This window comes from Brachyistius frenatus, unplaced genomic scaffold (assembly GCF_029030835.1).
Source record: "Brachyistius frenatus isolate BFR_SWC_R1_liver_20210118 unplaced genomic scaffold, ASM2903083v1 Contig_9, whole genome shotgun sequence".
Lineage (NCBI taxonomy): Eukaryota > Metazoa > Chordata > Actinopteri > Embiotocidae > Brachyistius > Brachyistius frenatus.
In genome coordinates this window covers 6,256,353-6,268,875 of record NW_027210608.1, presented here as the reverse complement: position 1 = coordinate 6,268,875, position 12,523 = coordinate 6,256,353, and the positions used below count along the sequence as shown (strand labels likewise).

The following is a 12,523-nucleotide window of genomic DNA, read 5'->3' as shown; positions in this document are numbered from 1 at the left end:
AATATCCAAAGTCTGAAACTTCATTAACATTCAGCCACTTAACAATACATTCGTCAGCACTACAGTGAGGTGATGTGCACACTGGAGAGGGGAAAGCAGAACATTTAAAGGCAATATAATAATATGGTGCATTTATTGTTGCCTGTCCAATTAAAACAGCACTTTAAGAATTGTTTGTGAATGTTAACAGTTTGTATCAGTACTGTGTTGGAGAGGTATTGAATCAAATCAATGGTTCATTGGTCATTTTGAGGCCCTAGTTAGTGACAGTGTTGAATTGGTCTCCCCTCCCCCTCACATAGATGCTTGGAGCTGTTGTTTTCTCTGTAAGAACAGATATTGTACCATTTCATCGCTCTGTGGAGTTGGTCACACTTTCAGGCCCCTTTGTTGTGTGATATCGGTTCACACTTCATGGTCATTTGGAGAATGTTACTGAGTGATGAGCATCAGGTCGCAGCTCTGTGTGAACTTGATTGTCGTGCTTTATATCACATTTTCTGGTTGACTTCTTACAGCCGTACCGTGAACCTGTTTGATGTAAACCGCTGAAACCATTATACATTATTACAATATAGTATTATGTTATATGTTAGCTGTGTCCACACATCTTCATCTGGCACGACATTTTTGCTTTTGTTTTCACAGATTTTTGTTGTTGGCTCTCTAATAGATATAATGTACCTCATTTATTTAGTGTACTAAAATAAAAATATGTCTATTTTTTTATGAAATGACATGCTTATAGTAAACTAAAATGGAATGAACAATAGAAGCTATATGAAATAGATCAATTACCTTAGAATTTAAGTGAATAAAATTACCTTCACTTGTGTACACCTCATCAGTTTACCCCTCAATGAAGAACTTCTGAATTCAAAAGAAAAATCTAAATCATTGTTACCCTACCCAAACTTAAAGTATATAATGATAATAAATTCCAATCATGCAGGTTTCAGATTTGACAACCCAAAAAATGATAAAATAAGGAAACCTGAGCCTCAGGATTTTCCAGATCAGCTACATTCAGGCCGCTGAAGGTGCTGCCATATCCTACTCAGGCAAATTGAAATCCTGACATACAGTACATAATCTCCTAGAACAATCCCAGGAGAGCTAATCCTGTTAGCCACCACACACTCACACACCTACAGTATTCTTCTGACCCTCTATACACACATGTGCATTCATGTCCGTGTGCTCAGATCCACGTACGTACTGCAGACTTGTTTCTGCTTTTTTCCCACCTCATGTTCACACTCCCACATGTGCACACACAGGTATTCACACCTGAGCACACACGTATCCACTCTTCTCTCCGAGCCAGAGGCATGACAAAGTGAACTGTAGCTGAAAGATGACCCTCTCACCTTTAATGTCACACAGAAGGCAACGTGTCATTGAGTGTGTGATTGCCTCGGTTCCCTTGTTCTTTGCCACAGAGCTCCGTGTGCAGCCACGTGATTACAGAGACACACCCTGAACGCAGCGGATACTACTGTGCGGCTATGATGGAAAAAAGAAAGGAGAAAACAAGTGGATAGGAAGACAGCGAGAGACCGGATTTCAGGGAGACGGAGAATGAAGTTGAAAATGGTGCGGGAGGGATAACGACGATTTGGAAAGAGAGGTGTATTAAACAAGCTGAGAGAGGGAGGTGGAAGGGAAGGGATTTGGACAAAGAGGGAGAGAGATGGATTTGGAAAGAGTGAAGGGAAGAAACAGATGAGGATTGAGAGGCCTGGGTGGGCAGCAGAGAGGGAGAGAGAGGGTTAAGTGAAGGCGAGATGGCCTCTTTTATTTTCAGATGGCCTGTGGCTGTCTGACAATGACACGTTCACTGAGAGAAGTCACAGCATATCACGTGGGCCTCACCTGCCAACACTGCCCTGCTGCTCTCTTGTCAAACCTGCCACAGACCAGTGGTTCACGCACACACATCCACATCAGCGCACACTTCAGACTCTCTCTTCATTTTCTCACTTTCTGAAGCCATCCCGCCGAGCCGACCTACCACTATTGGACAGTAATAAGATTCAGATCTGGCTGCTCCGCCCGTTCACCGTATGGATTTCCCTATAATGACATTCTGAGGGAGATTGAGTTTGCTTTTGTAAAACAGAGGGCTTGAATCAGCAAGGAGGGAGCCCCGGTGCAGCTGCCACTCTACATTTTGCTACATATGCATTTCTTCCCTTCCAACTTTATTCCAATAGCGCTGACACATGGTGACACCTTCTGCAGTCTGTCCCAGCTGGGATTTGCAAGTTTCTGTGGGTCGAACATAACATCTCAGTATTCAGAACATGCTGCGCGGGATTTGGGCTGTTGGCTTAGTTTGGGCAGATTGATATAAAGTGATGTTTGTTCAGTAAGCACCTCTGGGAGTTGTGTGCTATTCTCTTAAGATGGAGCACTGTGCAGTATTTCAGCTGGTCCTGAGAGAAACGGTTACTTAATGCAAACAACTAGCTTGTTGCTATGTGGCACTTCTGTTGCCTCCAGCAATGTAAAGAATGTGGAGTGTAATTGTTCCGTACTGCACCTGTAGCTCTCTATAGAGCGTGTCTACATGTGTCGTAGTCAGTAACACTCACCTGTTGATGGAGCTGATGAAGCATCACACAAACAAACAACTGTACTTGTGGGATAATATCAACAAGGCACTGACAAGATACAAACTTTTCCCGCCAGCTTCTGTCATTCTCACATAGTTTTCTACCTTCTGGAGGAAGAAAATGTTTGGATTAAACAAAAGCTACATAACCATTGCTGCGAGTATTTTGGGTCATTTTGTTCTTTGCAGAGGAAAAACCTGCATAATCCAGTCCCAGCCCTTTGAAATTTATGACAGACGTGAAAATCCAAGCAGAAGAGACAAATTGGTATCACCTTTCACAACATGCAGAAGATAAGAAACCTCAGTGCCAACTGTGACGGGGAGAGAAAAACAAAATTAGAAAGTTACTGAAAGGGAACAGAACACACAAATGTGTGAAGTTCTGCTGCTGAAGTAACAAGGAGGAAACACTGATATTCAATGTTAACCATGGTTTAAACGCGTGGTTTAAAGAGTTCTTTGCCTATCCATCTATTCATTTTCTAACGCTAATGGGGCGGTGTGTCATGATTGCAGCCGCCAAAGCAAGTTAATCTAGACGTTCCTCTCCCCATCAACATTCAAGCTCCTCCTGGGGCCAAAGGCTTTCCCAGGCCAGATGAGATATATAATCTCACCAGCATGCTCTGGTTATACCCCAGGATCTCCTATCAGCTGGATATGCCAGGAAAACCTCCCAGGCCCGGACTGTCGAGAATATTTAATTTCTGCGTAATATGATATGCATTAACTTCTGCCTTTTTAAAACAGCAAAACTTTTTAAACTGTCAGAGCGGATGTTAAAATATGTCCCTATATTCACAAAACATAAAATCTATATGTATCGATAATATAATGTTGTACACTCAATAATTGCTCTGTTTATATCTGAAAAACAGTAGACATACAAATTCACTGACGCACAACATACCTCGGCTCAGGATGGTCAGGCTGCAGCCTGACCGGTGCAGTGGTTCCTGTGGCAGTTTGTGGTCCTGTGCTCGTCAGTGCGTGACTACTTCTGATCTCTTTTTCCACATGATTACCTGCACTCGCTTCACTTGTTGCCTGGTGTTTGACCAGCAAATTTGCAGTCACTTTAATCAGCATAGATCAAAGTGAATATTTTTAACACAATGCCACAGCACATAAAGAGACATCCTACCCACAATGTTAAATATTAAAGAAGAGCTAATCCATACACTGAAGCTATGAAGCCGTACACAGTGTTTAGTATACATAAAACATCAAATTTTAAATCATAAAAGGGTGTTGAAGTTGTAAATGGTTTGATTGCACTGTTTTCTTTTTTTTCAGAAATATGCTGATCTTTTTTTACTTTGATGCTAAGCAGTCACCACTGTGGAGCTTTGCACTTAGTGTAGGCACCGGCCCAACAGAACATCTAATGTAGACGAGAACCAAGACAAAGAACTAAAAGCTCATCAGCATCACTCACTCCTCATCTCATCTCATAATGGACTTTCTGTCAACTTTGTAAGGCAGCGCTGATGTTGTCTCTACTTTTGGCTCAGAGATAGATGCTTGCATTTTTTTGGCACGCTTGTCTGCTTGCAGGCAATAAATCTTTTATTTTATGTTCTTTCTTTTCCCCTTTGTTTTCTTTTTCTTTTTCTAGGGAAGAAGTCTATTTTCTAGCATTGTGTTTTCAGGCACAGTAACTGTTGAGCTAGAAAAGTTATTTTCACTCCTTTTACCGCCTCTAGAAACACCAAACAACGAGAGCTTGGCCCTGGATAAATCATTATTATATGTTTAACAGCAACAGAGAGAGGCTGAATTACAAGTTCTTGTGTTTGTAATGACCACTTTACTAGTTCACAAGTAAATGCGGTTTTAAGCTGTTAAAACCCCAACCTTTGGTTTTCTGCGTAAGCAGCAATTATTATTTCGATGAATCTCATTCAGTTTCTCCTTGCTTTACACAGATGCAGTCAAAAATTTATGCATTTTCGTGAACACTTGCCATCTACAATCAAAACAGGTTGTCAAATGTCAAATTAGATTTGTGGCTGAGATCATTAACATTTTGTACGTAGATATTTAGTTGTTATTCCTCATTTACAGCAGCCAAAGTGAGTGTCAATAAGCACTTAACTTTTCTCGACTTCAATCACCATAATTACACAGCTAGATCACTTCCTGATGTAAGGGAATGCACCACAGGAATTAACGTATTTAAAATGATAAACTCTGAGGGATTTTTCCATTTAAATGTATGAAATATGATATAAGATGTTACTTGGTTCAATTTGAATGAATTTTTTTAATTTCATGATGGATCAGACCTCCATTATCACTGAAAGGCAGACTGGCAATGGTGAAAATTGCCATTTGAGAGGAGTTTCAGCTTTCTTGGATGATTTTCTTCCTGTAGATAAAGGTGTTAATGGCTCTTCTGGAAAAGCAAGAAAGCACAGATTAGTTTGACTCGAGGAGCAGGAGCCTGAGTGGATTATCTTTATTTTTCAAAATTACTATTTGGCAGTGCAGTTTCAATTAGTTTCAGGCTATAAAATCTGCAGCACAGACAACAAACAAATCAAAGACATATTGAGCTGTTGTTGCAGCACTATGATTCCAGTACATACACTGTAGAGACAGCGGCATTCAAGGCTGCAGCGATGCCGCGGTATAGAATCCATGTTTCAAAGAGACTAATGGTTTCACTTGTGTTTTAAGGCTACATACATGGGAGGTTAGTGTAAGAGAAATGCCACTGTCAGCAGGGAGAGAAAGGTTGGTGATTGATGGCTCTTATGGGCTCCATGCTGTAATGGTGAGACTGGCGGCTGAAAAACCCCCACCAAAAAACATTTCTTTCCCTGTGATTGAAGGATTTATATTCTGAGACATTTGTTGAAGGTTGGTTGAGACTGGATGCTCAAGCTTCTTGTATAACATTTTAAAATCTAAACTCGATGCAATCTTTCAGCCTGAGACAAATGACGAAATACTCCAACAACTGCATTGTTCATGTAAAAGTTGATGATGCAAACGGCCAAACCAAAAAAAAAGAAAAAAAAAGAGAAAGAATAAGAAAAGCAGCCTCCTACCAAGTTTCTTTTCTTTTTTCCACATCAGCAGCCAAATATAGTCTAACTGGTCTACATGTGCAGGATGTGAGTCAAGCTTGTTTGCCTGGAGGCTGTTTAGTTTAGTGGGGACTACACTTTCACCTTTAAACTTGACTTTTCCCATTAATCATAGGTCCAGAGGAATATACTGTAAGCTCTCAGTAGACTGCCGATTGTCTGTGAAGCATTAACAGGCCATCCACATCTTTTCTGCTGGTTACTTTTGAGACCAGCTTTCAGGTTGTGTTCAAAAATCTTTCTTAAAAAGTCTGTTTTGTGTATTTTGCTCCTTCTTTGGAAACTGGTAATCTTAAATCTTTTAACAACCCAATAAAACTCTCTGCTGCTCACGTCCCGAAGATGTCAGGTGAGTTTTGTTGCTGCTGATTGGCCTTGATCTCATATAGATGCTGTCTAGCCTGAAGGCAGCTGTTAAGATTTGGCTCCATTTGCCGAATCTCCAGTGTGCATTTATTGACAGAGCAGAGGAGGGATGGGAAACAAGCAAAATTGTATTAGGGAACTGAGAGAGTAGGAGAAGTAGGGTAATGTATGGGGCAGCATTGCCTTTCCTCAGAGTTGTCAGGGCTTTATATGCTCCCGGTCACGCTGCTCTGCACTGCCTGATGACTTGATGGCCCTGAAATAGAGGTTTTCATCAGCAGAGACCTCCCTTGTCCACTAAAAGATTAGACAGACAGTATTTCCGTTATGATTGCTGGGCATTGCTCTGTAATCAATTTTTATGTTCTGACCATAATCGTTTTGTGACATCGTAGGTGGAGGTGTGTGATGTTAGAACCAGACGTCATCTGTCCTCATGTGATTTCCTTCTCTCTGTTTTATTCCAGGATAACTTCCCTGCAGGAAACCCAGAGCGTCTCCAAGATCTGAAGTCCACTGTTGATCTGCTGACCAGCATCACCTTCTTCAGGATGAAGGTAATTTGTGTGAATGAGTGTGTGAGAGAGTGTGTAGGTTGTATTGGCAGTGAACAATTCAAAATGGCAACAGGGGAGCATGCAAGATTGTAGTAAATGATGATGGAGCACAACAGCGTGTAATCTTTGTATACCTCGAATATACATCTGAGTTATAACCTTTTATCACAAAAGTGCTGTGCCAATGCCCGAGTGACTCAGACACCTTCAGCACTGGTCATGGCCATTAAATCTCCCAACATTCCATTATAAATATAAACCCAGATTGATTTTAGGCATGTCTCATTTAGGTGAAATCAATTCAATCTCATAATTCCTTAAACACCACTGACCATTTAAAACCAAGTAATGTATTGGTGCACAATGTCATGCCTGCAGGCTAAAACAGTAGTGTTGGCTTTGTGTAATGTGGTGACCTGCATCCTACAATAAACCAAAAGGCTTCCAGTGCTCATACACACACACACACACACACACACACACACACACACACACACACACACACACACACACACACACACACACACACACACACACACACACACACACACACACACACACACACACACACACACACGCACAGTATACCGACTTGTTGGTGGGAGCGTCGTTATAGCGCTGGAGCACTGAGGCATAGCTAAGATGGCAACTGTGAGCAAAGGAATGAAAACTGTCACTTTAGGTTATCAAAGCTTTCACTCTGTGCCATGCCCATGCTGAGCCTTACTGGGTATACAAAATGCGCTACTGCTCACACTATAGTATTACTATATGATGTAATGCACACGCGCCTCAATGCCACTCTGGCCGCATGTCAATTACAATATGCATAATACATGTAAGTAGGTAGCCTTTTTTTCCACTAGGAAGTGATATCTTGCTATAAATGTTTCAAATGTGTAATATGATAGCACTACTTTTTCACTGATGGATGCTACATCGTAGTGCAGACATTTAATTGATTTGGGTTACGAGCAGTCCATACAATATTTGATTTTTACGTTATATTAACTGTTCAGGGGCCCAGGAGAAGATCTGAACCCTAAGAGCTCACCTGATGGATTTTAATCACCTGTGTATTTATGTGTGCGCAGGTACAGGAGCTCCAGAGTCCACCAAGAGCCAGCATGGTGGTGAAGGACTGTGTGAAAGCGTGTCTGGACTCTACGTACAAATACATTTTTGATAACTGTCACGAACTATACAACCAGCTCCTGGACCAGGTAACCATATTATATCCTGTAGATTATTACCACCTAAAATCAGACCTCTTCTGGTGAACAGAAATACTCCACAACAACAAACTCATGTGCCGTGTACAATGTGAACAGCTGCCAAAATCTTTGAATCTCTATTCTTCACATTTATTCAGGCATTTGTGGTGATGCACATTTAACAAGGTGTCACTTAAACACTTGCTGTGATGATTCAATTGGATTTACTTGTTAAAATCCTGAACTGAGTCAAATTACACCAAAAAACAATTAAGCTTCAATACAGATTGAGAGGAACAGTGGCTGTACTGTTGTTGTGCGTGCATTCATCTATGTCCAAAAATATGAAGCTGGTAAAGTGCCAGGTTGTTTAATCAAAAAAAAGGCCTGTTGCATGGTTCTTGTGCCAGGCATCTGCAAACCTGTGCAAGTAAAAAATTACAGCATGAGGATAGACCTGCTGCATGCCTCACAATCTGAAAGGTCTGCTACCACGTCGATTTCACACAACTACTTTGTGAAGACTGGCTTGTTGGTCACTCAGACACTTGACCTCGTCACTCCTTATTTCTCCTCCTTCCAAAGCACAGGGAGGCAAGAAGAAATGCACATGTATAGTGGATACATGCAGATTGAGTCCTTAATGCTGCCCAGAGTTTTTACATTTCAAATCTGGTCTCTTTTTTTAAGAATTATATCTTCTGGTAGTGGTTGATCACTCAACCTGTTGTACGTTTTAGCTGAAGCAACAGGCATTTGTGAATCCTACAAAAAAACAAAACAAAAAAAAAAAACGTTTTTTAAGCTGAATACTGCAAACAGCAATTTTAAAATGCATTTGTTCACCCATGTTTTGGTGTAGGATTTGTGTGCCATCTGTTCAACTTTAGTATTCCTTTGTTTCTTGCATTATGTTTGTGGTTGTTATCGCTTCCCTGCCATGAAACCTATAACCCAGCCCACTGCTGGCTCATTGAGAAAAAAAGGCAGAAAAAGACCATTTCCACCATGAAGCTGTGTTTTTATGTACAGTACACAGGGTAATGGCAAGCAGTCTAATATAATATATGCCTATGGGCTTTTTTTTTTTTAAATTATTATTATTGGAATGGTTTTTAGTATAATATTTTCTGCGTTTTTGAATCATGATTTGATGAGTATACGCACTTTGAGCAACAGCTGCTGGTTTTAATGGGAGAAACTCACAGGATACTGCACCGATTTATGCAGTCATCATCCATCTTCACTGAGCAACTTTACATCTGGTAATTAACCTGGCAGACAGGCAACAATAACTAGATAACTGACACTTAATGGAGTCGTCATGATCTTACGATCAGTGCAAAACGTAAGCTGTTTAATGTAGCTTTGCCTAGATAAATGTAGAAGCAATATCCAAATAATATCAGGAAAATAACTTAATTTTGAATCCAATTATTACTTAGAGACACTTCTAATTTATTAATATTTAGAGACTTAAGTTAAAAACACTTACATTTTCTACCAAGTGCTGACACCTGTCATCATGCCTTTATCATGTATCACCTTCAGCCTGTCATAAACCTGACATCACACTCACCGTTTCAGCTTTAGTGTGCTTTGTACTGATATATTTAAATGCAGGGAAATCAATAATCTATGTCATGACTGCCATTTACCAGACAATAAAATGTACACGCTGTCTATCGCAAACTTTGCCTGAAACATTGCACCCTCGTAAGAAAGAGAGCCTGCAGTGAAGAGCTGTATGAAAGCAGCCAAACATGAGGCAGCGCTCAGTTGTTTTCAGGCTTTTTTTGTCCACAAGGATAATGTAAGGGCTCCAAAAATAAGTTTCAGCATTAATGATATACTGTCTTTGCATGAAGTTATGATGTCATACTGCCTACTCATAAGTGATGTTAATAGAATATCAACAATATGCAAGTGCAGGAAGGTTTTTAGATTGAGAACCAAAAATTATTTTACACATTCAAGAAAAGACGGCATCACTTATGATTTGCTTCTCCAAACACATAACGATCTCTGTGTGCTGGTTTACTTGCGCTTTGGGGTCACCTGAGTAAATAATCAGTCAACAGGCAGCTCCGCCTGATTATTTTCCGGTTTGCTTCCCAAGGAGAATGGCCTCCACGCCGCAGAGGATAATGTCTTTTTAGGTCGTAATAGGGTGCAATCTGCTCAAAAGTTGAATAATAAACTTCCTTTGTTTAAACAGCCTGGGGGGTTGTAAGCAATTACCAAACCGGTGAGATAGACACTCACGCTAATTACATCTTCGTCCACCACAGTTTCACAGTAGACAGCCTCTCCATCAATGTTTCCTCCACGGCAGAGGAACAGAGACATCAGCTTCACCCCAAAGTAAACCTCATTGTGGCTATAAATTATTATGTTCACACGCAGTAGGTAGCCTCTGACACGACAGATAGAGCGCATCGCGGACCCCAATTCTCCAGTTGCTAACAGTGACTGAGTGTGGCGACATGAGAGCTGACACAGTGGCCAGGCAAGCAGTGAAATATCCCAGCCACGACGAGGCGTCTTGCATAACATAACAACAAAGCTCTCTGCTTCTGCCTGGGTGTAAAATGAGTCGGGGGAGGGAGGGGAAAGGGGAATCTGGCTTAAGTGTTTCTAAAGTCCTGGCTGTAATGGTAGGATTTTTGAAAGCAAAACTTAAAAGAAATTGGAAAGAGGGCAAAGGAATCATGGAAAAGGACAAAATACCAAAGAATCAGAATTGTCCTCTGGTTCATCGGCCAGGAACGAAAGGTAGAGAAGTACCCATGGTATACAGACCAGAAATACCTGTTAACATGCATCTATAAAAAAAAGTACATACGCACACCTTCTTATGCATGATGCAAATATTTATGCATAAGTAGAGGAGAAGAGAAGACATTGGTTTCTGAAGAGGTGGCTTGTTGATGGTTTACAGGCATTCACAGGCAGGAATCCACTGTGCCTATTTGTGAGAAGAAGCTCGAAGACAGAACACTTATTGAGCAAGCAATCCAAATTGATTTGATATGTATGTTTCTCACCAGCATTTTCACATATTTGTCAACCATAACCAAGTGGTGGAATTAACTGCTCTTTTGAAATTTGTTTTTAGATTATGTGTATTTTTCCATACACACAATACGTACGCATACAAACTATTTTCACGGGCCCTTAAAATGCATCGCAGCAGCTTCAGCTTCTGCCAACGGCTCCTTCTATTGGGAATCTGATCACATTCTCCGAGAACATCCTTCAATCAGAGAATCTGTAATTTGTGTCACATTGAGAGAATTGATGAGGAGCAGATTGTATGCTAATGCTGATTTCACCCACATAGGGACTGGAAGTGCTAAACAATAAACATAAACCACTCGCGACCCCCTAGAGGAGTTGTACACTGCCATCAATATTTATGCCAGTGCCCTCAGCACCCTGTGCACCAGAAGTAGTGATCCTGCACCGAACTGTTAGATCAGTGCCGTTTTCACCTCCTACTCCACCTGAGAGTGAAGCCCATGGGTGTATTGTTGACTGTAAAAAGACTTCAGGCTACTCAATCACCCTAGTCAAAGCATTTGTACCTAGCTGAAGTGAATACTAATAAGCAAAGGGGTTCTACATTACATTTTAGTGGGATTCATCCATTTTAGTAGGGTTGACATGCCCTTTAGTGCCCTTCATATGCATATAGTTATGCATGCACACACAAATGCACGCATAGACGGGCTTTGCATAGCTGACCTACCTCCTGCTGAGACATTTGTTTTATTATTCATGTATCCAATTTAACAGAAACTTACCTTCCGGCATGTAGTAGCATGTCTCCCCCTCATGGTCCCAACCTCTCATACCAGATATTAATTTTCTTTTTACTGGTAATCACTTGTTAACCTTTCAATATTGTAGCTGTATTGATTGTTGGCAAGAGTAAATCTGTCATTAGTACTGCCTGTTTTTATTTATGATCACAGCGTGGTTGCACTTCTCAGTCATTTTTCATCAGTTCTTGTAGCCCATGCTGTCGTTTTTTTGAGAACATGTGAACGCAGGTTACCATTTGTCCTGCTTAAACTGCAAGTCACGACACACTCAAGATTCTGTTTAATATGAAGTTCAGACACTCCTTCTGTTGCCTCCACCATTATCATGTTCATGTGTGCTCCATAGAAAATGGCCAGGGTGCTGAGCCAATGTGAAAATTACAGTAGGAATTCATGAGCCTTAGATCAATATGATCCATGCGATGAAACCTGGGATGAGTAGTAATCTCTTTTCATGTCTGTGGCGCACTGGATGATAGACTTAACCTTTTCAGCACCAAACCCGAATGATTAAAGCAGCACACCCTGGATTGAGATGATCGACTGTCGCTGTCAGCTGTAAACTCTGTCGGTGTTTCTTGTTCCGGTGAGATTAAATTCCTCCGAATGCAATGTCAGCCCGATATGTAACAGCGTAACATGCCGTTCATCACCGCATATATAAAACAAGAATCAACCTCATCAGACGCGAGTTGATTATTGCAGTATTTGATTGGAGTGTGTCGGGATTGTATTGAGAATAAATGGACTCGTAGCGTTTCCTTTCTCACAGCTCTCTGTACAACATCTCCTCTGCACCAAAGTCAATATACCGAAGGTTGTTAAATAATTCAGCGTAACTTAT

At 40.9% G+C, this 12,523-nt stretch overlaps 1 protein-coding gene across 3 annotated transcripts in view; it reads left to right on the top strand.

Annotated features, from left to right (window-relative positions):
• LOC138616290 (protein unc-13 homolog C) overlaps positions 1-12,523 on the top strand; it is a 106,943-nt gene that overhangs the window by 46,252 nt on the left and 48,168 nt on the right. For all 3 annotated transcript variants that reach the window (XM_069690499.1, XM_069690497.1, XM_069690500.1), the window contains exons 15-16: positions 6,549-6,638; positions 7,733-7,861. In XM_069690499.1, coding sequence (XP_069546600.1) covers positions 6,549-6,638; positions 7,733-7,861 — 219 coding nt within the window. The remainder of the gene's footprint in view (positions 1-6,548; positions 6,639-7,732; positions 7,862-12,523) is intronic.